Raw genomic sequence first — 25,574 nt, forward strand, 5'->3', positions numbered from 1 at the left:
TTTTCTCAGGACTGCCGTTCCCTGAGATCCTCCTCGTGGTAGCTGTTCCCTGAGGTGATAATGTTTTCTCTCTGGGATGTCCTGGACTCTGACAGTGTTTCACTGAAATAAATTTTTCTTGCATTAGAACTGGATTTGGTTGCTCTTTTTTTATGAAGTTCAATTGTCTCACACTCTCACCCTGTGCAATTCCAGCACCCAACCATTATGTTGGATGGAAAAGGAGCAAAGAACATTTCCCCACCAGTAACAACCAACACTGACACTGGAAAAAGAACAGAGGGGGAATCTTCCAGACCATGACACAAGGCCATCACCTCATACAGAAAAGGCTTAGACACAACAATTCTGTCCCCAGCTCTGCTCTCTCGAAGTTACTCTCTGCCAGCACACACTTGAAAAATTCTCTTTCCAGCAGCACTCTTGAGTCCTTCAGCAAACAGAGGAATGAGAGCATCTACTTGGGCAGGGAGTCTGGAGAGCAAGTGCTTCCATCGCCTCTGCTCTAGCAGGCACAGCAAGAGCAGGATTGCCAGCACGATGGCCAGTTCAGTTTTGGAACTCCCAGGAGAGGGAACCCATCATATCCTAAACTCTATGAGCACCCACACACACAGAAAAATTCTTGCCTCCTTTGCCCATGGAATTCTGTCTCTTTTCACTCCTGCACTTGCCCCCTTTCCCTTCAGTGCAGAGCTGAGAACTGCTGGGCTCCCACACACTCGTGACCCCCCGGCCCTGCCTTGTCTCCTCAGAGTCCCAGCTCTCCCAGTCTCTCCTCTAGCAAACATCCACCAGCCCCTGCACTCTCTGCTGGCCCTCAAATGGTCTTTGTTCACTACCGAGTTGTGAATCTTCATCTGTGGATGCCAGAACTGTCCACATCACTCCACAGGGGATCTCACCAGTGCTCTAAAGAGAACTACGGCCACCTCTCCCGACTTCATGGCAACAATTCTCTGAAATCTCTCTTGGATATGGGTGACACCCATTGAAGAAAAGTTCCACTGCGACCTTCTGGTCTCTTTGTTCTCCACCAGCACCACACGGTCCTGCTCAGAAATGTCATTTTCCAGTTTCTCAGCCCACGGCATGGCACAGGGTCAAGGGCTATTCCTGTCTAAACACAACTTCACTTTTGCCTTGCTTGATCTTAGGGAGATTCCTTTAACCCTCAGTCTCCAGACCCTTCTGAAGGGACGAACAGCCAAGTGAAGCTTAAGCTACTCCATAATCTGCCAGCTTGCTGAAGGGACAACTCTCCCACTATCCACATGGAATGGAAAAGTCCAGGTGCTCACACACGACACAGAGGCAGAGCCCAGAGCAGCCTCAATGACCTGGGATAGTTTGGGGCCCCTCTTCACAACACACCCACAAACCCAAAACTGTGAGTTCTGCAAGGTGACCTGACTGATGACACTGCAGCTTTCAAAATCTTGGTCATGTCTTTGGTGCTTTTTGACACGCACCTTCAAAAACAGGCTTTGGTCACAAATACTGACACCGTAAAGGAGGAGTGACTGTGATGGAAGGGGCAGCTCCTCACGCACAGCCCAGCAGCAAAGCTCAGACCAGCCTGACATGGCTGTGATGGAATTGGGCCCCTCTTCACAACACACCCACAAACTAAACCACACAAGGGCCACAAAATTACTTCACTGATGACACCCATATTTTTCTGAGACTTCTGTTGTATATTTGGGTTTCTCGACACACATCTTCCATGCCAATGCTCTGAAATGCCAACTCTCACTTTAAAGCTGCTGCCGAGGTCAGATGGACACAGCCTGAAGAGAAAGACATGACACTGCAGAGTTGTGGGGAGGAAAACATTCCCCACACCATGACTTCAATGGCTATGTCAGATAAAACTGATGTTATGATTTCTGTTCAGGTACCCCTAGAGAGTAACAAGGTCAACATTCTTTTTCTGAAAAGTGAATGTCTGCAGTTCCATCTACCTGCCCCTCACACATCATCTTCTTATCCTTTATCAGCTATGGATGAACCAACACAAGACCTTGGGGAGTATGGGAGGCATCCCAAAAGCACAGGAATTGCTCTCCCATCTCCACTGGGAAAGGTCTGCAATACAGAGAGGATTGGAAATTTTGCAACATGGTAGGGAGACAGAAAATGTGATGGAAGGGGACACGTGGCACCCCCAGAAGAGCTGCAAAGCCCAAAGAGACCTGACATGGCTGTGGCAGAATGAGGCCCCTCTTCACCACACACCCCCAAAGCACATCACAACCCTGCCACGATGATGACGTCCCACCTCTCCAAAGCTCTGGTCACGTCTTCAGCCCTCCCAGGCAAACAACATCAACAGCAGCCTTTGGTCTTCAATACTTGCATTTAAAAGCTGCCGCCAAGGTCATGGCCTTGAGAGCAGGACATGACACTGCAGAGTTGTGGGACGCAAAACATTCCCCACCTCAGGACTCAGCAGGCCTGCAAAAAGCCCCAAGGCCATGGGTCAAGGCTGTCCCGCCCCTCCACAACCAGCATAAAAGCCGGCCCAGAGCCTCTCTCCCTCACACACTTCTCCTCACACCTTCTCCTCCTGCTGACAAACAGGTGAGCCTCAAACCCCTGACCCTCCTGCTCCTGCAGCCCTGGCCCCTCTCTGCCAGCACGCTCAGCCCCAGCCTCAGCAGCCCTCACACCTCCCCACAGCCCCACTACAGCCTCCACACTCAATCACGATCATGACACCCTGACCCCTTGCACCCCTCACTCCCACAACCCTGCCTGATCCTTCTCTCTTCCAGGACCCTCCACACCACACCCATGGCCTGCAACACCCTCTGCTCCCCCTGCGGACCCACCCCGCTGGCCAACAGCTGCAACGAGCCCTGTGCCCTGCAATGCCAGGATTCCCGTGTTGTTATCCAGCCTTCCCCTGTGCTGGTGACCCTGCCAGGACCCATCATGACCTCCTTCCCCCAGAACACCGCCGTCGGATCCACCTCCTCGGCTGCTGTTGGCAGTGAACTCAGTGCCCAGGGACAGCCCATCTCGGGTGGATTTGGCTACGGCCTTGGCTATGGTCTGGGCTGCTACGGCAGAAGGGGCGGCTACATCTGCTGAGGGCCCTCAGCACCACCCCTGACAGCACCAGCTCGGGGCTCTGGTAAGAGCTCCTACCTGCAAATCACCTTGGCTGATCTTTGTCCTTGAAGCTTACATTGTATCCCTACCACTCTCTGCTGCTGTGTTTTCATTTTTTTCCCTCAATAAAGTTTTCCTGCAGCAAAGCCTCACATGCCTCATATTTTTCTACCAGACTTCTCACAGCTACACCCAGCACATACTCTGCTCCCAGCCTGAATAGCTGCAGTCTCTGTGACACCATCTTCACCTTCAGAAGGGTGCCAGAACCACCCATGGGAGGACCCATTTCCTTCTCTCCTCCTCCTGCAAGGGCCTTGGCTTACCGTGGTTTCCAGGTCATCACATCCCTTTCTGCGAGTTCCTCAGCTGACCCAGGGGATGGTCATTGTTGCATTGCCCATCTGGCTGGACAATCCCCACTCCACCTCCCTGAGAGTCCCCAGGTCAGGATCTCACCTTTTTATGAGGTCTTCAGCTGATCCTTGATGGAGATTCCCCTTTCCTTCTTCACTGCAGGCCACCTCCAGGCCACCCTCCTCTCCCTTCAGAGTCCCTGGATCATCTGTGCTGCTGGCCCCAAGCCACCAACCCTCTGCTCCGAGGTCACACAGAACGTCCCCATTATGACGTGACTCCCTCCAAGTCGCTGTGGATTCCTGCATGGAGACCTGGGAACGAGGTGCAGGAACAAGCCTGCGACCCTGTTGAGAAGATGGTGCCCCTTGTGCCACCTTCCTGCCTCTCTGCCTCCCAGTTTTGACACTCCAACATGGATTTTTTGGTTCATAAAGATCTTTGGTCTCCCCAAATTGCTTCTCACCAGTGACGTTCACTCTTTCTTCTCCTTTGATGTGTTTTTTTTTCGCTGTACAAAGGCTCCCAGCAAATAGGTGAGCTCTGGGCTGACACATGAGTTCAAAGTCTCCAGGGCTATTGGCAGCACTAAAATATTCATCAAAAGCAAATTAAAATAATGTCTCTGGAGCAGCTGGAGACCAGAGAGCTGGAGAACTCCATGCACAGCTGGATTCAGATTTGGTTCAAAGAGGAAGAGTTTGCTGAGGAACAAAGCCCTTCCCTGAAATGAAAACTGAACAGCCCCATGCTGCATCTGAGCTGGGAGAGGAGAGAGGGAATTAGTTTGGAACTATTTGCTTTTTATTTCTGGATTTAGTGTAAATAGTGCATTTTCCCTGGCTGCCCCCTGAGGCATGAACTTCAGCTCATCTTAAAGCAAAGTCTAACCCATAAAAAGACAAATTTAAGTAATCCCTGCTCTTATACTCATTCACCTTGGAGCTCAGTCAGCTTGACAGCAACACTTGGACTGAAACAAGAGCAGGATTTCGCCTTCCCAAGATCCTGGGACATGCCCAAGCAGCCAGGCCCAGCGGGATGTCTGCCTCATCCCAAACCTGCGCCAAAGACGCTCTTTTTGGGCACGGTCAGCTCACGTGGGTTCCAGGGAACACTGGGAGGAGGCTGAAACCCACATCCAGAGTGTCCTGTGCCCACATTCCTCTCTCCCATCCATCCTGGGAAATCCAGGTCCCTTGGGTTGCCCCCTGCCCAGTTCTCCACACTCCATCCAAAGACACCCCAAGCAGGTGGGATGGGGCTGGAAGAGGTGGCATCTCTTCCAGTGTCTCTCCTGATGAGATTCACATCCACTTAGCCGAGATCCCATTCCCAGAATAACCCCAAACCCCATCGTGGAGGAGTGGCAGGTTCATCTCCCTCCTCCAGAGTACTGCACTCAACAAGACCAAATCCAAAACAGTGGTGGAAAGGACATTCTTGTGTGGCACCTGCTCCCAATCCCATGAATGGGGTTTCTTGGAATATCTGTGGCCATCAGCCCCATCCCAGTCTTTCCCCTCTGCTTTTGGATAAATCCCACTGCCACAGGGCTGCACATTGTGGGGAGCAACCCCCAATCCCTATGGAAACTGGCACAGGTGGGACAAAGCCTGGAAAAGGGGTCACTGCTGGTGTGCTGCTCCCTAAAAAAGAGCCCCAAAGCTGGAATTTTAGCAGGGAGGAGATGCTTAGAGCTCTCTCACCTGGGATCCTGGCGCTTGGCTGCAGCTGTAAAGCATCTTCCTCAGACAGCTTCCACCCGGGATAGGCTGCACCCGGGAATCTCATACCCCTCTGCCTCATTTTCCTGCCAGGCACGGGGAGGGCAGAGCAGGGAGTGGGGCTGGACCCAAAACCGGGCCCGTTCCAGAGAAATAGGTCACCCACAAGGAAGCTCCATGACGGAAACGACGCCTCACACGAAGCAGCGGTTCTCCGACAGGATCTGGCCAAGCCACCCAAGCTTTATGCAGCTGCAAGGTCCTGGGATGTCCTCTGGATCATGTCACGCGGACGCCCTGCCCAGATGAGCTAATGGGTCTGCTCTGGGCTTTGATCCTGAAATCCCAAGGCCTCGTTAGATAACATCAGGAGCCTGGGTGATATTTCATTAACAAACGAGTCCGTCCCATGTGGTCGCCGCAACTTTATCCCATTCCCCTGTGATCTTCCCTCATGCTCTGACATTTCTTTGGTAATTAGCCCCAGAATTAGCATATTTAAGCTCCAAAATTACTACAATTAATGCAACACCGTGGTTATTTGAGTGCTGTCGCAGCAGCTCTCTGCCACCTCCCAGCAATTCCTTGGCTGAAACACGGGTTTATCCCTAATTAGTCTCCCAAAACTTGCAGGAGGCAGCAGGAAGATCTTATCCTCCCACCAGCACGTGGAAAATCTTCCTTGGCTTTCTCCCCCCACCCCTGGGAGCATTCAAGGCCACACTGGAGCAACCTGGGCTAGTGGAAGGTGTCCCTGCCCATGGCAGGGGCTTGGAATGGGATGATTTTTATTTATGGGAACGATTTTATTCCACCCAAAAGTTTTTATTCCATAATTTCGCCGTGAAGGGAGGTGGAAGCGTGGATGCAGCTGGATCTGACTCATCCCAACATCAACGTGAGGTTTCTTCTTGCCAAACCTTAGTGTCTCGTGGAGGATGCAGGACAGAGGTAGAATTAGCTGGCATGGAGAAGGAGCTTCAGTGTCCATCCCTGGCTCTGTGGGTGAGATCAGCCAGGGAATCCTGTAAAATATCAGGTGGGAACAACACCAAGATTCCTGGGAGTGGGATTTTGGAGCTGGGAAAGGCCTGGAAGGGCTGGGCACATGCTGGGACTCAGCCAGCTAGAAGAGGGGATGGGCACTTCCAGGGGACAAAGGCACAAGGTGACACCTTTTAATAAGCAAATGATGCCCTCCAACTCCCAGGAAGGAGGTCCCCAAGGATTCAGCCTTCCCTGAGACGTTCCCAAAGGAAAAGGGCACATTTCCACATCTCACTTGGGAGAAAAGGAATGAAAAACTGATATTCTATTCCTCCTCAGCACTGAGGCTATCCAGGGCTTTGGTGGGAGGAATGTGGGAATTGTTGGCTTGGTCTCCTGTAATTCCACTCTCAAGATTTTAATTTAGAGAAAAGCCCTGCCTTTGCCTTCCAAAAATCCCAGAGGAAAAGCCAGCTGGAAGTGGGGGTGGAGGGGGTGCCTTCAAAACCATCCCCCACCCGCAGGAAAGCTCTGCTCATTTTTAATCTCGGCTTAAGTGCATTAAAAGTGATTAAAACATGTTCACATCGAAATCCCTTTTGATGAGCCCTTTTGAGGGGAGAAGGGGGTGGGGGGAACCTGGGAACCCCCTTTCCCTACACCCCCTTCCTTTCCTGCACCCCTTCCCATGAACCTCCTTAAAATCCCTGCACCCCCTTCCCTGCACTTGCATCCCTTTCCCATCCATCTTTCCCTGTTCTTGCACCTCCATTCCCTTCCCTGCACCCCTTTCTCTTCCCCTGCACCTTTTCCTTCCTCGCACCCCCTTCCCTTTCCAAAAAAACCTCTCCTGCGCCTTCTCCTTTGCCCTTCTCCCGGGCACGGACTACATTTCCCGACGAGCCAAGCGGCAGCGCCCGGTGACGGCGGCGGAAGAAGCCGAGCGCAGCCGAACCCTCACCGGGCCGCTACGAACCGAGTCGAGCGAAGCCGAACTCAGCCGAGCCCCCAACGAGCTGACCCGAGTGACCCCCAATCCAGCCAAGCCTCCACCGAGCCGAGCGCAACCGAACGTAACCGAGCCTCCACGAATCAACCCCGAGCAGACCCGAATCGAGCCGAGCCCCTACCGATCCAACCCGAACCCTCAGCGAGCCGAGAGCCGCCGAACTCAACCGAGCGTATCCGAGCGCACCCGAGTGGCCCCGAATCCAGCCGAGGGTGAGACGCGCCCCTCACCCCATTGAGGGACATTTTGGGGGACAGGAGCCCCCCCGGCCGGTGAGGAGGAGAAGCGGGGGGTCCCCAAAGTGGGGGGACAGGACGGTGGGGAGGGCAGGGGGACGGGAGGTTGTGGGTTGGGAGGAGGGACGCGCTGCGGGACGGGAGGGTGTGCGGGGAGATGGGGGTGCAGGAGTGGAATTTGGGGTGCAGGGGAGGTGGGGGGGGGTTAGGACTGGGTCCAGAGCTGAGATTTGGGGTGCAGTGCTGGGGTTTGAAGGCCAGGGGAGGCGTGGGATGCAATCCTGGGTGCAGACGTGGGATTTGGGGTGCAGGGGAGCTTTAGGCTGCAAACATAGGACTTGGGGTGCAGGGGGAAATCTGGGGTTCAGGGAGAGATCTGGGGCGCAGACCCGGGGCGCAGAGGGAGATTTGGGGTACAGAAGGAGATCTAGGGTGCAGGGAGAGATTTGGGGTGCAGACACAAGACTCGGGGTTCAGGAGTAGATCTGAGATGCAGCCCTGAGGTGCAGGGGGAGATTTGGGGTACACAGGAGGCGATTTGGGGGTGCAGAAGGAGATCTGGGCACACACCTGGGGGTGCAGGTGCCCCTCCCTTTCCACAGGCCAGGCAGTGCCACGTGGCAGGTCTGGCCCTGGCCCAGGTGGCCTCCAGCTGAGGAGTTCCAACCCTGTCACAGCCAAACACGCCTCTTTTTTGCCAGAAACGCGGAAATTTTTGCCCCCCAAAAAACCTGATCTCACCTGCCTGGGGTGTGGGTGATGCCCATCCTGAGGGGCATCCCGAGGTGACGCCAGCTTGTCCCTCCCTGCAGGGTTTTGGCGATGACGGAGGTGACCAAGCGCATCCTGGTGACAGGTGGCACCGGCCTGGTGGGCAGAGCCATCGAGAAGGTGGTGGCCGATGGAGAGGGGCGCCCGGACGAGGAGTGGATCTTCGTGTCCTCCCGAGACGCTGACTTGACGTGAGTTGGGGTTTTTCCTTGGAAACCCTGGGATTTGCTCTGTCGGCCCCAAGAAACCCCAAAATTTCCCATCCCGGGATTTGGTTTTTCCTCTGAATCTCCCCAATCTGCTCCGATGACCCCAAAATTTCCTACCCCAGGATTTGGTTTTTCCTCTGCATCTCCCCAATCTGCTCTGATGACCCCAAAATTTCCTACCCCAGGATTTGGTTTTTCCTCTGCATCTACCCAATCTGCTCTGATGACCCCAAAATTTCCTATCCCAGGATTTGGTTTTTCCTCTGAATCTCCCCAATCTGCTCTGGTGACCCCAAAATTTGCCGTCTCAGGATTGTGTTTTTTGTTGGAAGTGCCTCAGTTTGCTCTGATGACCCCACCAAATCCTGAATTTTTCTATCCCAGAATTGGGATTTTCCTTGGAAACAGCTCAATCTGCTCTGTTCACCCTGACAAACCCTAAAATTTCCCATCCCAGGATTTGGTTTTTCCTCTGAATCTCCCCAATCTGCTATGATGACCCCAAAAATTCCTACCCCAGGATTTGGTTTTTCCTTGGAAACACCCCAGTTTGCTCTGCTGACCCCGCTGAATCCAAAATTTTCCCATTCCAGGATTTCATTTTTCCTTGGACATAACCCAATTTGCTCTGTTGGCCCTGACAAATCCCAAAATTTCCCATCCCAGAATTTGGGTTCTCCTTGGAAAGACGCCAATCTGTTCTGCTGACCTCACCCAATCCCAAATTTTCCCATCCCAGAATTGGGTTTTTCCATAGAAACTCCCCAATCTGCCCCCACCAAACCCCAACATTTCCTCTCCCAGGATTTGGTTTTTCCTCTGAATCTCCCCAGTCTGCTCTGTTGACCCTGACAAACCCAAAATTTCCCATCCTTGGATTTGGTTTTTCCTCGAAAAGATCCCAGTCTGCTCTGTTGACCTTACTGGACCCAAATTTTCCCACCCCAGGATTAGGTTTTTTGTTGGAATTGCCCCAATCTGCTCTGGTGACCCCAAGTTTTCCTATCCCTGGATTTGGGTTTTCCTTGGAAACACCCCAGTTTGCTCTGCTGACCCCACTGAATCCAAAATTTTCCCATTCCAGGATTTGATTTTTCCTTGGGAACAACCCAATTTGCTCTGTTGGCCCTGACAAATCCCAAAATTTCCCATCCCAGAATTTGGGTTCTCCTTGGAAAGACCCCAATCTGCTCTGTTGACCTCACCCAATCCCAAATTTTCCCATCCCAAGACTGGGTTTTTCCATAGAAACTCCCCAATCTGCCCCCACCAAACCCCAACATTTCCTCTCCTGGGACTGGGTTTTTCCTCAAAAACACCTCAGTTTGCTCTGCTGACCCCACTGAATCCCAAAATTTCCCATTCCAGGAGCAGCTCCGAGACCAAAGCCCTGTTTGAGAGGCACAAGCCCACCCACGTCATCCACCTGGCCGCCATGGTCGGAGGCCTCTTCAAAAACCTCCGCTCCAACCTGGATTTTTGGGTGAGCACCCACGGAATTGGCACTGTGGGGATCCCTGTGGGTGCTGCAATCCCAAAATTGGGACATGGGCACACGGGGATGTGGCTTGCTCTGCTCCCAGAGCCAAACCAGAGCTCTGGTGGTTTCTGGAGTTAATGAGTTTTTGGTGAAGGGATTTGGGAATCCCCGACCTCACAATCCTGATAAATGTCCCCTTTTCCCAGAGGACAAACATCCACATCAACGACAACGTCCTGCACTCAGCCCACGAGTTGGGGGTGCAGAAAGTGGTGTCCTGCCTCTCCACCTGCATCTTCCCAGACAAGACCACCTACCCCATCGACGAGACCATGGTGAGAATCCCCATTCCCACACACAAAATCCAGGCAAAGTCTGCTCTGGTGACCCCAAAATTTGCCATCTCAGGATTGTGGTTTTTTGTTGGAAATGCTTCAGTTTGCTCTGTCAACCCCACCAAATCCCGAATTTTCCCATCTCAGGATTGGGATTTTCCTTGGAAACAACTCAATCTGCTCTGTTGACCCTGACAAACCCCAGAATTTGGGTTTTCCTCTGAATCTCCCCAGTCTGCTCTGTTGACCCTGACAAACCCCAGAATTTGGGTTTTCCTCTGAATCTCCCCAGTCTGCTCTGTTGACCCTGACAAACCCCAGAATTTGGGTTTTCCTCTGAATCTCCCCAATCTGCTCTGTTGACCCTGACAAACCCAAAATTTCCTATCCCTGGATTTGTTTTTTCCTTGGAAACACCGCAATCTGCTCCGGTGACCCCAAAGTCCCTGCCCTGCTTAATTCACCCTCTCTGACGTTCCCAGATCCACAACGGGCCGCCTCACAGCTCCAACTTTGGCTACTCCTATGCCAAGAGGATGATCGACGTCCAGAACAGGTCAGCCGGGGACAGGGGAGCACCCACTGATTTTCAAGGCAATAGGAATCCCGTGGGATTTCCAGGTGGAAGCTGGGGAGATACCTGCTGCTGGCTGGGGTTTTTTTGGGGGCACATCAGTGCTGGAGAGGGGGTAGGGGCTTGACAGCCCATCCACTGTCAGAGTCCAGGACATCCCTCTGGCCACCCTGGAGGGTTTGGAGAGCGGACAGGGGGGTCTGGGATCTGTCCAAGGGGCTCAGCCAGCCTCACACAGAGCCCAGGAGGACACTGCCTCTGATCCCTGGCCATGGGAGTGAATGCCCACAGTGTATGAAGAATCACAAGCTGAGAGAATTCAAAATAAGTAGTAGTTAGTTTATCACAGAGTGTAAATGTAGAATCTAGGATTTTTAGTGTATGGGTTTGAAGAGGCAAGATGGAGGAATTGGGGAGAGGTCCTGTCCTCCTTGTTCTTGTTCTTTTCCCCCATTTTGTGGCTGAGTTGTATTACAAGGATTGGTTTAGAGTAGAAATGACATGTTAACATAGGTAGTAAGTAGTGGTAAAATTTTGTAAATAAAAATTATGCTGTGGACGGTGGTTGGGTCAGAGAAATGCTACAAAGGGTTCGGGACCCTCTGATCCACCCAGTCCTGCCGCGTGTCCTGCTCTGCTGGGGACGCCCTGCAGAGCTGAGAAAGAACTGAGAGATAATGAAAGAATAAACAACCTTGGAAACACGGACTGGCAGACTCAGCTTGTCATCTCTGGCTCTGGCGTGAAACACTTAGGGCTAGAGAAGACAGAAAACCTCATTACCTCGGGGAACAGCAACCCCGAGGAGAATCTCAGGGAACAGCAACCCTGAGAACCCACCATCCCTTCCCTGCTGTCATCCAGGGGTTATTCCGAGCAGCACGGCCGGCGCTTCACCGCCGTCATCCCCACCAACGTCTTCGGGCCGCACGACAACTTCAACATCGAGGACGGCCACGTCCTGCCAGGGCTCATCCACAAGGTCTACCTGGCCAAACGTGAGGGTAGCAGGAATTCCAGGGATTTTTTTTGGCGGGGAGAAATGAGGGGTTTTTCTCTGAGGGGTGGTTAGGGGTGGCTCTGGTGGTCATGGCTCCTTCGTCCTGCAGAGTCCGGCTCTGCTCTGACCGTCTGGGGAACAGGCAAGCCCAGGAGACAGTTCATCTATTCCCTGGTAGGTGTGGCCTTGGGAAGGAGGGGTTGGGGCTGGAGAACCCACTTGCACGACCACAGAGGGGTCTGGGGGCCCCTGGTTTATCCTGGGCCCTCCAAGAGTTGTCTGCTCTTCCACAGGACCTGGCCCGACTTTTCCTTTGGGTCCTGCGGGAATACGAGGAGGTGGAACCAATCATTTTGTCAGGTAAGCCCTGGCTGCCCTCCAGAAGTCCTCTCTCCATGAGGGAACAGCCACGATCCTTCCCTTCTCCACAGTGGGAGAAGAAGATGAAGTCTCCATCCGGGAAGCAGCAGAGGCCATCGCAGAGGCCATGGAATTCAGGGGAGAGCTTGTTGTATCCTTCACAAAAGGCTAAGCCCCTCTTCCCACCAGCTCCCCTGGGAGATCCAGTGGTGCAGAGGATCCTTCCCACCAAAGGAGGAAAAGCAAGGCCTGTTCTTCCTCCTTAATCCTTCCCATCCCAGTTTGACACCACCAAGTCCGACGGGCAGTTCAAGAAGACGGCCAGCAATGCCAAGCTCCGGCGGTACCTGCCCGGATTCCAGTTCACACCTTTCAGGAAAGGTGAGATGGGGGAGGCTCCAGAGGACACCGGGGGTCCTGCCCCGTGCCATCAGCCTCGGTGGCATCAAAGTGGTCCATCCTTTCCGAACGAGGAATGAGGGTGTGGAACACTGGCATGGGTTGCCCAGGAAGGTGGTGGTTTTTCCACCCCTGGAAATATCCAAGGTCAGGTTGGATGGGGCACGGAGCAACCTGGTCTCCTGGGAGGTGTCTCCTGCAGTGGTTGGATAAGAAGACCTAAAAAATCTCTTCCAACCCAAACTATCCCATGATTAAATGACCAAAATCCATTCCCAGTCCCCAGTCCCATCCCGTGATTCTATGACCAAAATCCATTCCCAGTCCCAAAACCATCCTATGATTCTATGACCATAATCCATTCCCAGTCCCCAAACCCATCCTGTGATTCTGTGACCAAAATCCATTCCTTGTCCCCAAACCCATCCTGCAATTCTATGACCAAAATCCATTCCCAGTCCCCAGTCCCATCCCGTGATTCTATGACCAAAATCCATTCCCAGTCCCCAAAACTCTGCTATGATTCTATGACCAAAATCCATTCCCAGTCCCCAAACCCATCCTGTGATTCTATGACCAAAATCCATTCCCAGTCCCAAAACCATCCCATGATTAAATGGCCAAAATCCATTCCCAGTCCCCAAAACTCTGCTATGATTCTATGACCAAAATCCATTCCCAGTCCCAAACCCATCCTGTGATTCTATGACCAAAATCCATTCCCAAAATCCATTCCTCATCTCCAAACCCATCCCGTGATTCTGTGACCAAAATCCATTCCCAGTCCCAAACCCATGCTATGATTCTATGACCAAAATCCAATCCCCATCTCCAAACCCATCCCGTGATTCTATGACCAAAATCCATTCCCAAAATCCATTCCCTATCTCCAAACCCATCCCGTTTTCTCCCTCCCCAGCCGTGAAGGAAACCTGTGCCTGGTTCAACGCCAACTATGCCAATGCCAGGAAGTGATGGAACCGGGACTGGCATCACCGGGATCGTCCTCTTCAACTCAGGGTTGTCCTTTGCTGGGGCAGAGGACGGGGCTGGGGGGGTGACAGTGACATTTCCAAAGTAAAAACGGGAGCCTGGGAAGCAGCTCCCACATTCCTGCCCCGCTGCTGGGAGCGGCGCAGGACGCCCAGGGCAGGGGGGAGGAAGGTTGGGGCATCCCAAAAAGATCCCAAATCAAGTGGTAGGAGCCAACTGGGGCCAGCGCCGTGGCTGTGTCCAAGAGGGTGGTGGCTCTGAGCTGTTAATGAGCTACACTAATTACCTGCAATTAGGCGTAATAAAGGGAAGGCAATCAGGATTCCGGGGCACGGAAATGGCAGCAGGGAATTTGCTGCTGGTCTTGGCACATGGGGATGATCCCACAGCCCCCCCATCTCAGGATATGAATGGGAAAGACTCCAGCTGTAAATGTGGCGTTTATTAAAATATATGCAAATAGCCTAAAACTGGTGGGATCATGAACATCTGTCCTGTGCCCACACCCAGCAGCATCCTTAGGGTCTGTGTTCTCCACCAGGATCTGGAATAGACATAAAAAAGGTTAAAAACCCCCTGGGAGTGGGTAGAGGGTCAAAAACGGGGGGAAGAATCCATGGCCAAGCCGCTGCCGGTGGCGTGGATGTGGCAGAATTCCTGCCTGGGAATGGCTTTCTTCCGGCACCGCTGCCCGGCCCTGGTGAGCCCCTGGCATGGGGACCTGCAGAGGAGACACCCATCAGCACCCCAGGAAGCCACCAGCAGCGGGGTGTCCCCCTGAGGTGACACCAGGCCACGGAGAAGGGACATTCGGGGTGGTTGCTGCTCACATGTTGGCCCTCGGGTTGCAGGGCTTGGGCTCCCAGAGCTTCCCAGTGTCCATGACCGGCTCCGGTGTCACCTGGTTTGGGAAGAAGGGGGTTCCTGCAGATATCCTTTGTCCCCTGGGGTGCTTTGGCCATCCCTCAGGACACTCTTTTCCACCCCAAATTCCTCCCTCTGTGCCATGTCCCCAGCCCTGTCTGTCTCCCGGTGGGTTGTCCCACACCCAGAGGTGGCAGCACACCCCAACCTTGGAGGACCTGACCCTCAGGGAGACCCAGCTGTCCCCCAAGAGCAGGTTTTGGGGGACAGCACCAACACGGGGACATCGCACCCAGCACCTTACCCCACACGAACTCGGTGCTGTCCTCTGGCCACCGGGGCGGGGTGACACCTGCCCTGCGAGTCCAGGAAGGTCCCCGGCCACCTCTTGGGGCTGCTCCAGGCATGAGGGCTCTGCAAGAACATGGCAGGGGTGGAGACACCCTCACAGTGCTCCTGTCCCCAGCTGGAGGATGGGGACACTCTGGGATGGTGGCACATGCCCTGGCAGAGGTTGGGGACACTCTGGGATAACTCACACGTCCCAGCACAAGATGGGGACGTGTCAGGGCTTTGGATCTCTGTCCTACAGCCACCAGACCTCCCACCTTGTGGGCACCTCTCACCGTGCAGGCAGCTCATCTCCATCCTGTCCAGCTCCTCTTGCAGAAGTTCCATATCGCATTCCCTGTGTGGGAAGAAGGAAAACAGGAATCCTGTCACCTTGGTGGCTTCTGTGTCACCACCACAATGGAGACACGCACCCCTCCATCCTCTCCACACCCTTCTCTGAGCAGAAATAGGTCAGGGAGTTGGGAAGAGGTGCCCAAAAGCCACAGGAAAGCCATCAGGATGTGGCTTGTCCTTTCCTGGAGACCTCTGCCAGGTGGCTCCAGGATGGATCATCCAGGCTGGATCATCCAGGATGGGACACCTGAGCAGAAATGGGGCAAGATGTTGGGACGAGGTGTCCAAAAGCCATAGGGAAGCCACCAAGATGTGTCCTGTCCCTTCCTGAGAACTTCTGCCAGATGGCCCCAGGGTGGGGAACTCCAGGGTGGGACCCAGCAGCTCCCAAGGGTTCCATGCCACCTCCTCAACCATCTCCTACCTCTCCGGGGTGGAGGTGAGCCGGTACCGGGGCTCTTCCCAGGGAACCACCGGCTGGATCCTTCCACGGCAGACGGATCCCAGCAGCCAACGCCCTGTGGGAGAACGAGAGGGTGGGAGAGCACAGAGCCCCCCCAGGGGTGATGTTTCCCCAATCACGTGTCCCCACACTTGTCCCCACCTGCCACAGCAAGGACCAGGAGGGTGGAGGCTGCTGGGATGCCGAGGGTGCTGGAAGCGAGGAAGAGGAGGAGAAGGATGGCCTGGATTGACGCCGGCACCAGCGGGAGAAACAGGAGCATGAAGTATGAGCCATGTGGGACACAGGAGGAGGTGGCACTTTGGCTCTGACCTGTGGCATGGGGAAGAGGAGGCTGATGTTGGCACCCGCCAGCTCCCATCAATCCTCCAGCACCCATTCCCGCTCACCATCCTGGTCAGGGATGGCTTTGAGGTGCTCCAGGTGCTTTTCCAGCCGGCTTCGTGCATCTTCCAAGGCTGTCAGCATCAGCTCCAGGCTCTGGTTGACCCTCTGCAGCTTCTCCATCACCTCCTGAAGGACCAGGATGCTCTCTGCATGTGGAAAAGATAGATACAGCAGTGGGATGAGGCAGGAAAGATGCACCCCGGCGTGAAAAACTCCGGGAATGGGATTTGCCGTGTTCCCACCTGGCTGGGGATGAACATCCCAAGTCCTTTCCTGCTCCTGATGGAGGATGGATGGGACACCCTGGTGTCCTCCCCGGAGCTCCGCAGCCCCACGGCTGCTCACATTCCCTGTGGGGAGGGAAAAGGAGTTGGATCGGTTCCAGAGTGGGATATGGGAATGTTGCAGCATCCCAGCCCTGCCCTGTACCCATCTGGTGGGTGATGTCCTGCACGAGCCGGACCACGGGGGTCTCATCCAGCGCCGACCTCAGCCAGGTCTCCCAGAGCTCCTCCTGAGGTGAAAATTTGGGGTGGGTGATGATGGGGGAATGCTTTTTCTCCCCATGGACATCCCCAAAACGAGCCCGTGGCACCCCTGGGTGCTCCCAGCACAGGATGGGGGGACAGAGGAGGGGGTTTGGGGATGTAAAATATGGACAAAGGTGTGAACTCACCCCAGAATTTGGCTTTCATCCCCCCAAATCCCAACCCTACACCAAGCAAAGAGGCTGCCCAGGATGGGGGATCCCAGAATCCCAAATTTCCCAGCTGGGGAGAGTCCCACAGCCACCGGACAGTAACAAGAGTCCAGGTGTGACATCTCCCGGGATCTGGCTTTATCCTGGAACTGGCTGTCACCCGTGGTTGTCTTGAGGGGGCTCTGTGGGGGGAACCCCAGCTCTGGGTGGGGGTGGGAGGGTCCCCACCTTCTCCGGGGGGGCAGCAAAGCCCATCCACCCCAAAAACCCAGCAGTGGCGCAGAGGAGCAGCACAGCCGAGGAGCTCTGGAGCAGCATGATGGGAACGGAAGGGGCCCTGTGGGAAAAAGAGGGTGGGGAGAAGCCCCCCATACTCATGGATAAATTACAGGACCTCCCCCCTCCCCAAATTTCGGGGACCCACCCCGCTAAGGGGACCTCCCACAGTCCCAGGGATGCCGGTGGGTGAAGGTACTGCGGGAAGAAGAGGGTGAGGAGCACCCTGGAGTGGGAAGCAGCTCCCACATCCACGGACAAATCAGGGGACAACCCCTCGGGGAGTACCCCCCACAAACCCCTGGGGGGAGGAGAGTGGGGAGCGCCTCCCACACCCACGGACACCTTTGGGGACCTCCCCCAGGACAAATTTAGTCCCCACCCCCGTGGTGGGCCTCCCCAGGAATGCCAGGGCTCCTCTGAGCGCCGCGGGGAACGTTTGGAAAGGGTTGGGAAAGGTTTGGAAAGGGTCGGGAGCTCCCTCCAGGATCCCCACGCATGCACCTGCGCGAACCACGTGGCGGCCGCGCCTGCGCAGTTCCCCCTCCTTGCCCCTTTCACCCCGCCCCTTAAATGCAGCTCCACCAATAGGAGAGCGGGGTGTGGCTGAGAGGAACCAATCAGCGCCGGGGGTGCGGCTCTGGGGGCGTGGCCTCGCCCAGCGATGGAGACGTCCGAGCTGTGGGTCGGGTTCGTGGGCGCCGGGCGCATGGCCGGGGGGCTGGTGCGGGGGCTGCTGCAGGCAGGTACGGCATGGGCGGCGGCCGGAGGGTCCCGACACACGGGCAGGGGAGGGGACATGCGGACAGTCCCGGTGCGGCGCCTTCCCGGTGTCCCTGTGGCGCGGGGATGTGTGGGGGACACGGGGACAGCGCTGGTTTGGACGCTCCCTGCTCTCCCTTCCGTGTTGTCTAGTGGAGGGACATGGGGACAGTCGCGTCCTGGCCCGTTCCCAAAGTCCCAGCTCGTCCTCGGGTCCCTGTCCTCCGGTGCAGGGACGTGGGGACAACCCTGTCCTGGCCCGTTCCCAAGGTCCCAGCCCTTCCCCAGGTCCCAGCGCTCCATTGGAGGGACGTGGGGACAGCCGGACCTTGGCCTGTTCCCAAGGTCCCAGCCCTTCCCCGGGTTCCTGTCCTGCACTGGAGGGACATGGGGACAGCCCCTTCCTGCCGCTCTTCCCTGGTGTCCCTGTCCTACAGATTAGTGCGGGGACATGGGGACAGCCCTGTCCTATCCCAGTCCTCCAGGGTCGCTGTTCCCCAGATCGGCGTGGGGACATGGGGACAGCCCTTCTCTGCACCCCTCCCCAAGGTCCCTGCTCTCCCCAGGACCTCTGCCCTCTGTGTGCCCCCTGTCCCCCAGATCAGTGTGGGGACGTTGTGACAGCCCTGTCCTGCCTCTGTTCCTGACAGCCCTGTCCTGCAGATAGTGAGGGCACAGCCCTGTCCCTGCTCCCCGTGTGGGCTCCCCACATTGTCCCTGTCCCATAGCACAGTGTGGGGACAGCCCTGCCCATTAGGGCCACCTCCATTGTCACTGCACCCTGACACCCTGTCACTGCAGGACCCATCCCCCTTTGCCCCATGTCACCCTGTGGGGTGGTGCTGGCATTGGAGGAATCACATCCCAGTGGAAATGGGGGTGCCTGGGCTGTGCCGGGGTGTCCCCCAACCCTGGGGCCACCCTGGCCACTCACCCCATTCCCTGTGTCCCCCAAGGGAAGGTTCCAGCCAGCAACATCCTGGCCAGCGCTCCCTCGGACAAAAACCTGGATGCTTGGAGGGTGAGTGGGGCCATGGGGGTGGCAGATGTTGGGGTGCCCCTCACTTTTGGGGGCCAGAGCACCCTTTCCCCCCCACACTGGGATTTGGCTCATCCTTCCGAGGTCTGGGTGAGATCCAGGCAGAGCCTTGGTGGCTTTGTGACCAGAGCAGGTCCCCAGGCCGTGTCCCTGCCTCTGGACGTGCTGTTACCAGGGGGGGTCCTGGTTTTGGGATGCTGTTTTTGGGGGTGCTGGGCTGTGATCCCTCTCCCTGTCCCCGGACAGGAGCTTGGCTGCCGGACCACGCACTGCAACCTGGAAGTGGTGCACAGGAGCACCCTGGTCTTCCTGGCCACCAAACCCCACATCCTGCCGGGGGTCCTGGAGGAGATCCGCCCTGCTGTGGGGTCCCACCACATCGTCGTGTCACTGGTGGCCGGCATCACCATCCAGACACTGCAGCGGGTGAGACTTCTCCTTCTTTCTCCTCCTTCTCCTTCTCCTTCTCCTTCTCCTTCTCCTTCTCCTTCTCCTTCTCCTTCTCCTTCTCCTTCTCCTTCTCCTTCTCCTTCTCCTTCTCCTTCTCCTTCTCCTTCTCCTTCTCCTTCTCCTCTGCTCCTCCTCTCCTTTTCCTTCTGCTTCCCCTTCTTCCCCTCCTTCTTCTCTCCTTCTCCTTCTCCCCTTTTTCCTCTTCGTCCTTCTCCTCTTCCTTCTCCTCCTCCTTCTTTTCCTCCTCCTCTTCCTCTTCTTCCACCTCCTCTTTCTTCTCTCCTCATTTTTCCTTGTCCGCATCCTCCTCCTTTTCCCTTGTCCTCATCCTTGTCCTCTTCCTTTTCTCTTCTCCTCCCCTTGTCCTTTCCCCTTTCCCTTTCCCTTTCCCTTTCCCTTTCCCTTTCCCTTTCCCTTTCCCTTTCCCTTTCCCTTTCCCTTTCCCTTTCCCTTTCCCCTCCTCCTTTCCCCTCCTCCTTTTTCTCTTCCTTCTTATTCACCTCTCATTCTCCTCTTCCTCCTTTCCTCCTCTTCCTCCTCCATTTGCACCCAGGCCCATGCAGGACCCACCTGGCTGCACCTCCAGCTCCCTCCCTGTGCTCCTCACTTCTCCGCCAGCCTGACGGATGACACCCACCGGTGCCTCCGGTCACCCTTGGGTCCTTCCCGGGGCTGGCACCCCTTCTCCCATCCCCGTCTTTCCCCAGCTCCTCCCGCCCTGGACCAAAGTGCTGCGGATCATGCCCAACCTGCCCTGCGTGGTGCAGGCAGGGGCCATGGTCTTCTCCAGGGGCGTCAACGCGGGTGACGAGGAAGCCGCGCTCCTCAAGGGCCTCCTGTCCTCCTGCGGCCTCTGCGAGGAGGTCCCCGAGTCCTACATCGACATCCACACCGGGCTCAGCGGCAGCGGCGTGGCCTACGTGAGCCAGCGGGACGGGGGGGACGCTGCCCTGGGGTTTGGGGTGTCCCCCTTGGTCCCCAAATTCACCCCGTGGGTGCTCCCCTCTCCCCAGGTGTACCTGTTCGCCGAGGCGCTGGCCGAGGGCGCGGTGAAGATGGGAATGCCGGGCGCCTTGGCCAGCAGGATCGCGGCGCAGACGCTGCTGGTGAGTCCTTGGGATCGCTTCCCTTCCCTCCTGCCCCTGGGCTCCACAAAATCCATCGGGAGGAGGTGCTGGAGGCCGCTCTGCCTCGGTTTCTCCTCTTGGAAGCAAAAACGAGGCCACTGGAAGGGTGAAGGGCATGGTGGTGGGACAGCCCCTCGCCATGGCGGGGGTGGGGATGGTGATGCCATCCAACCACGGGGAGGGAAAGGGAAAGGGAAAGGGAAAGGGAAAGGGAAAGGGAAAGGGAAAGGGAAAGGGAAAGGGAAAGGCAAAGGACAAGGGAAAGGGAAAGGGAAAGGGAAAGGGAAAGGGAAAGGGACAGGGAAAGGGATAGGGAAAGGGAAAGGGAAAGGGAAAGGGAAAGGGAAAGGGAAAGGGAAAGGGACAGGGAAAGGACAAGGGAAAATACAAGGGAAAATACAAGGGAAAGGGAAAGGACAAGGGAAAATACAAGGGAAAGGGAAAGGACAAGGGAAAGGACAAGAGGAGAAGGGAAAAGGACAAGGGGAGGAGAAGCCATTTGCCACACTGAAATGACCACACAGACACTTTGGAGAAATCCGAGCAGGGGCAGAAACCCCTGATTTATTTATTTCATCCCATTATATACTTTGATTGTGGATTGGAGGCTGGAATTCCCACCTCTCAACCACATTGGTCAAACAGACTGTCAACCAACACTCCTCTCATCAAGAAGAATGCAGAAACAATGACAGTGTTCACAAAAAACAACCTCTTGTTTGCGTGAACAGAGTGTGAGAAGTGAAAACTTCCACTTTAACATGAACGCTCAGAAAACTGGGAAAACTCATGGCAACAGGAGGGGAATTTGGGAGGTCCCAAATCTCACCTTCTTGGTGTCCTGGTGTCCCGTAGGGCGCGGCGAAGATGCTGCTGGAGACGGGGGAGCACCCGGCAAAGCTGCGGGGGGACGTCTGCACGCCCGGGGGCACCACGATCTACGCCCTGCACCAGCTGGAGAAGGGAGCGCTCCGGGCCACCGTCATGGATGCCGTGGAGGCGGCCACCAACCGGGCGTGTGACATGGCCAAGGACTAGTGGACGAACCCCTTCTGGGACAGGAGGGGTGATGGGGACCAAAGAGAGCTCCTCTGAGGAGTAAGGGGGGTCCTGATGTCTTCAGGAGAGCCTGGGAGAGGGTGGGAGGTGGTGTGGGCATGTGTGACCTCTGCGGGGCTGGAACCAAATAAACGTGGCCAGAGCAATGGGGGTGTGGGTTTTTGTGGTCCCTGTGGTCCTGGAGGGCTGTGGAAGCCACCACGGGGTCAATTCCGTGGGGAGGTGACATCCGTGATTTCCAGGGATGGAGCTGGTGCCACCCTGGCTCTGTGCTCACTGGGGGTGGTGCTGCCACCAAGGTCACCAAGGATGAAGCTGGTGTGGGATGTGTGGCACTGGGGAGAGACTTTTGGGAATGAGGTGATCCCAATTTAAGCCTGCTGGGGCTGGGAGAACGGCTGCATCCCTGTGGTCAGAGCCACATCCATGAGGATGCTGCCCACATTCCAGAACTACGGGCAAGAGCTCAACCAGCCAAAAAATCTGCACCACGATCCCACCCTGGTACCAGGGAATGGGATGGAAACCCTGATCTGCTCCCAGCTCCGGGAATATTGAGCGGTAGAAACTCAAACTTGCCCATCAGGAGAGGATCTGAGCCTTTTCAATGCCCCAATTAAGCTCTGTTTGCCTCCTGGCACCTGCATGGATGCAATTAGCCATGATTTGGGAACTGCTTTGAGGATGAAAAGGTTTTTTTCTTGGCAAAACGTCACTGGTGGGAATATCTGGATGCTGAGCCCTGACTTTGGATAAGGGCCTGGAGTGCCAGGACAAGAGGGAATGGCTTCCCACTGCCAGAGGACAGGGTTAGATGGGATATTGGGAAAGAATTCCTGCTTGGGAGGGTGGTGAGGAAATGGAATGGAATTCCCAGAGATGCTGTGGCTTCTCCATTCCTGGAAGTGTCCAAGGCCAGGCTGGACTGAGCTTGGAGCAACCTGGGGTAGGGTAAGGTGGCCCTGACCACAGCAGAGGGCTGGAATTTGATGGCCTTGCAGGTCCCTTCCAACCCAAACCATTCCATGATTTGATATTTTCACCCTCCCCAAACCACTCACAGACCTCCAGCCCAGCACCTTCTGCTGATCTTTGCAACATTTTTGTCACACAACTGAACCCTCCTTTCATTCACAAACTCCTGTTTGAAATGAGCCACACCCCAAGGTCCAAAATCTTCTCATGGGGTGATTTTGGTGCAAAAAGTGATAAAAATAAACAGAAACGTGGTTTTACATGATTATACCCTATTGGTGTGGAGAAGGCCACACTGAGAGGACACAACCCCATGAAGTTCCCCCTGGTGCCACCCAAAATCCCTCTGGGATGGCTCCACGTGACAGTTCACAGACGATAATTCACGTGGGAATAAAAATCCATTTTATTTCCATAAACTCTGCAGCGAGGAGACAAAGACCCAACAAGTAAAAACCCCCACCTGCCCGCTGACACGGGGGCACGGCAGCACTGAGGAGTTCATTTAATTTCCCTCTTCCAATAATTCGACTAAACACCCTAAAATTTCATCCAGATCAGGTGAGGAACTCCTAAATTCCTATCAGATGCCCCCAATATTCCGATTTGGTGCTGGGAGCCTTCCCTGCTCCAACCTCAACCCGCTCAGATGCATCCTCCGGCCCTGGCCACCCCAAAAACCCCTTGGGGAGCACCTCAACCCCCATCCCTGGAGCCTTCAGCTCCTTGAGGGTGCTCAGGTGATGGTCCCTGGTTCAGCAGGTCTCTGTGGTCCAGGTGTTCCCATGGGAATGACGGTGACTCTCTCTTGGGATGCCACCCAAGTGTCCCTTTCCCAACCCAGTGCCTGGAGGAAAATGTCTTAAACCAGCCCCAAACCATCCTGGTTTAACAGGATTCTGTTTTGGCAGTGGGAAGGGCGTCACCAGCCTCTTCCAAGGTGGAATATTTCTCCTGCAGCACCTTGGGAGTGGTCCCTGCCCACCTCAGCCACGCTCTGGGATTTGGGGATTTTTCAGTGAAACACTTCAGTGTTACATCTCAGAGTAACAGAGCAACATCCCCCATTATCCCAGGGATGCTGAGGTCCTTCCCTCGCCCCTTCTCCCCACGGAATTGGCAGAACTGGGCAATTTGAGGGGTGCACCCACCCCCTTTCTGGCAGTGCCAGCAACCAGGGGCCATGAGGGATGTAAAAAATAGCACCTCCTAAATATATTTAGGTAAGGAACAACCCTGGAATTCGAGCTGTCACACAAAAAAATCCCCTAAATTGTGACCCACAAGCATCTGGGCTTCCCGATCCCCAGCGAGTCACGGTCACAGGGGGGTGAGTGGCACCTCCACCGCCACCTCCCTGGGACAACCGGGGTGTCCCCAGCTCTGTGGCCAACCAGGGGTGGTTGGTAGCCAAAAAATGGGGGTTACCACTGCCCTAAGACTGGGGGCTGTGGCCGCGGCGCAGCCGCTGGGCCATGGAGATGAGGGAGCGCAGCTGCACCAGCCTCAGCGGCCCCACTTCCCGGGGGTCCTGTCCCTCCAGCCAGCGCAGCGCCGTCTCCAGACCCCGGATGGCTTCCCCAGCCGTGGGCAGCAAAGGATCCCCTCCTTCCCCACCCCTTTTGCCACCAGCTGCTTCCTCCTCCTCATCCTCCTCCGCTCCGCAGCCCTCGGCGCCTTCCTCCTCGGCGTCATCCTCGCCTTCATCATCCTCCTCCGCGCCTGGAGCTGCATCATCCAGGTGGAGCCAGTCAGACACTTCCTCGGGAGCCAGGCGCTTGAAGGCCAAGGCGGCCAGGTGGGTCAGGTCACTGAAGACCTTGCTGTCCCCCCCGCCTTCCTCCCCTCCCGCGGTGTCCCCGTGCTCCTCCTCGCCGGGCTGGGGCTCGAAGGCGGCGCGCAGCCCCAGCAGCCAGCACTTCTCGATGGATCCGGGCGGGATGAGGTCCCAGGAGAGGCCAGCCAGGTACAACATGTCCTTGAGGAGGAAGGACCGCACGAAGTCCGCGGGGCCGCCGGGGCCGCCGCAGGACACGGCCAAGCGCAGCAACTCCCGCTTGTAGAGCTGCTTGAAGGCCGACACCACCCCTTGCTCCAGCGGTGCCGGGATTCGGCCTCCCGCTCCGGCCACGCCGCTCCCGGAGGGACCCTTGGAGAGGAAGAGGGCGCGGATGGAGCCGTCCGGAGTCTGGAGCGGTGAGGGATCCTCAGCCCCCGATGAGGAGCGGGACGGAGCGGAGCTGAGCAGCAGCACGGCCTTCTGCTGCAGGCAGCTGCGCCGCAGGTACCGCTTGACCCCCGGCACGAAGTCCTCAAAAAACCAAGCCCGCAGAAGCGCTGGCGCCAGCCGGGCCTCGGGGCTGTAGCGGTAGCAAGCCGGGAATTTCTCCTGGTTGTGATGCCGGAGGCTGGCGGGATCACGGAGACTCCCAACCACCAAGGGCTTGAGTTTGTGGGAGCCGGTCAGGTTGGCGGCCAGCAGCACCGTGACGCGCTCGCCGCGGGCCGGACGCCTCGCCGCGATTCCAGCGCCGGGAAGAAGCTTCCAGAAGAGCCTGGTGATGTTGGCGTTGTAGATCTGCTCGTCCCCGTAGCCGCCGGCGTCGGGCAGGACCTCGGCGCGGGCGGCCGGGGCACGCTCGGGCTCGGCGGGGAGGCCGCCCTCGCCGTAGATGCGTTGGCTGGAGATGCCGTGGCGCTTCTGCCAGCGCCAGAACCAGCCGTGGCTGGCCTTGAAGGTGCATTCAGGCCCGTAGATCTGCCGGGCGAAGGCTTCCGCCTGCGCCTGGATGAGGGGTCCGGAGAGCGGCACGCCGTGCTGGCGCAGGGCGAGGAACCAGGCGTAGACGGCGCGGTCGATCTCCTCCTCGTTGGCCAAGCGCATCTTCTTGCGCTGGGTGCCCACCTCGCCGCCGAGCTGCTCCAGGAACCAGCGGAGCTTCGCCTCGTCCTTCAGCCAGCCCCGGAGCGTGCCTCCCGGCACCCCGAAAGCGCGGCACACCGACGCCTGGCGCTCGCCCTTCTTCACCCTCTCGATAGCCTGGAGCTTGTCCTTGATGGAGTAGGCGCGGCGAAGCGACATCTTCACCGACACCCCCCCGGGTGATGCGCTGCTGCCTCCTCCTCCTCCTCCTCCTGCCCGCCGCCCTCCCGCCATTCCCCCGCCCTCCTCCGGCTCCCCCCCGGGCATGGAGCGACCCCCACGTCCATGGGAATGGGGGGCGCGTTATA

At 56.4% G+C, this 25,574-nt stretch overlaps 5 protein-coding genes across 9 annotated transcripts in view; 3 read left to right on the plus strand and 2 right to left on the minus strand.

The window, feature by feature from the left end:
• Positions 1-2,401: 2,401 nt before the first annotated feature.
• Positions 2,402-3,096, plus strand: LOC134561665 (feather beta keratin-like). The gene is made up of 2 exons (XM_063418857.1): positions 2,402-2,583; positions 2,778-3,096. The coding sequence occupies exons 1-2, from the start codon at positions 2,402-2,404 to the stop codon at positions 3,094-3,096; spliced, it is 501 nt and encodes a 166-aa protein (XP_063274927.1).
• A 4,017-nt stretch (positions 3,097-7,113) lies between these two features.
• GFUS (GDP-L-fucose synthase) overlaps positions 7,114-25,574 on the plus strand; it is a 120,138-nt gene continuing 101,677 nt past the window's right edge. The window contains exons 1-11 of one of the 4 annotated variants that reach the window (XM_063403383.1): positions 7,114-7,409; positions 8,246-8,395; positions 9,782-9,896; positions 10,100-10,228; positions 10,711-10,784; positions 11,667-11,806; positions 11,912-11,976; positions 12,096-12,162; positions 12,234-12,313; positions 12,444-12,543; positions 13,481-13,557. In XM_063403383.1, the coding sequence (XP_063259453.1) occupies positions 8,256-8,395; positions 9,782-9,896; positions 10,100-10,228; positions 10,711-10,784; positions 11,667-11,806; positions 11,912-11,976; positions 12,096-12,162; positions 12,234-12,313; positions 12,444-12,543; positions 13,481-13,536 (966 nt within the window). In that variant the 5' untranslated portion in view covers positions 7,114-7,409; positions 8,246-8,255 and the 3' untranslated portion in view covers positions 13,537-13,557. Of the gene's footprint in view, positions 7,470-8,245; positions 8,396-9,781; positions 9,897-10,099; positions 10,229-10,710; positions 10,785-11,666; positions 11,807-11,911; positions 11,977-12,095; positions 12,163-12,233; positions 12,314-12,443; positions 12,544-13,480; positions 14,025-25,574 lie in introns of those variants that run through there. The other 3 variants (XM_063403294.1, XM_063403203.1, XM_063403470.1) reach the window with 3 other exon arrangements.
• On the minus strand, positions 13,976-17,460 carry LOC134553399 (uncharacterized). The gene is made up of 12 exons (XM_063403068.1): positions 17,436-17,460; positions 16,884-16,992; positions 16,385-16,469; positions 16,198-16,305; positions 15,958-16,101; positions 15,710-15,880; positions 15,530-15,623; positions 15,045-15,106; positions 14,723-14,832; positions 14,385-14,455; positions 14,216-14,275; positions 13,976-14,098 (listed from the first exon to the last, which is right to left on the minus strand). Exons 2-12 carry the CDS (start codon positions 16,971-16,973, stop codon positions 13,999-14,001), a joined length of 1,095 nt encoding a protein of 364 aa, XP_063259138.1. The 5' UTR covers positions 16,974-16,992; positions 17,436-17,460; the 3' UTR covers positions 13,976-13,998.
• Positions 17,558-21,501, plus strand: PYCR3 (pyrroline-5-carboxylate reductase 3). Of its 2 annotated transcripts, none has more exons than XM_063402072.1 (6): positions 17,558-17,677; positions 18,650-18,714; positions 18,979-19,158; positions 19,890-20,102; positions 20,196-20,288; positions 21,165-21,501. In XM_063402072.1, the coding sequence occupies exons 1-6, from the start codon at positions 17,596-17,598 to the stop codon at positions 21,345-21,347; spliced, it is 816 nt and encodes a 271-aa protein (XP_063258142.1). In that variant the 5' UTR covers positions 17,558-17,595; the 3' UTR covers positions 21,348-21,501. The 2 variants fall into 2 exon arrangements, with proteins under 2 accessions (XP_063258142.1, XP_063258229.1); XM_063402159.1 differs by having other exon boundaries at positions 17,569-17,677; positions 19,950-20,102.
• TIGD5 (tigger transposable element derived 5) lies at positions 21,669-25,548 on the minus strand. The gene has a single exon (XM_063401097.1). The coding sequence runs from the start codon at positions 25,531-25,533 to the stop codon at positions 23,779-23,781; it is 1,755 nt and encodes a 584-aa protein (XP_063257167.1). The 5' UTR covers positions 25,534-25,548; the 3' UTR covers positions 21,669-23,778.

Source organism: Prinia subflava, chromosome 1, assembly GCF_021018805.1.
Source record: "Prinia subflava isolate CZ2003 ecotype Zambia chromosome 1, Cam_Psub_1.2, whole genome shotgun sequence".
NCBI lineage: Eukaryota > Metazoa > Chordata > Aves > Passeriformes > Cisticolidae > Prinia > Prinia subflava.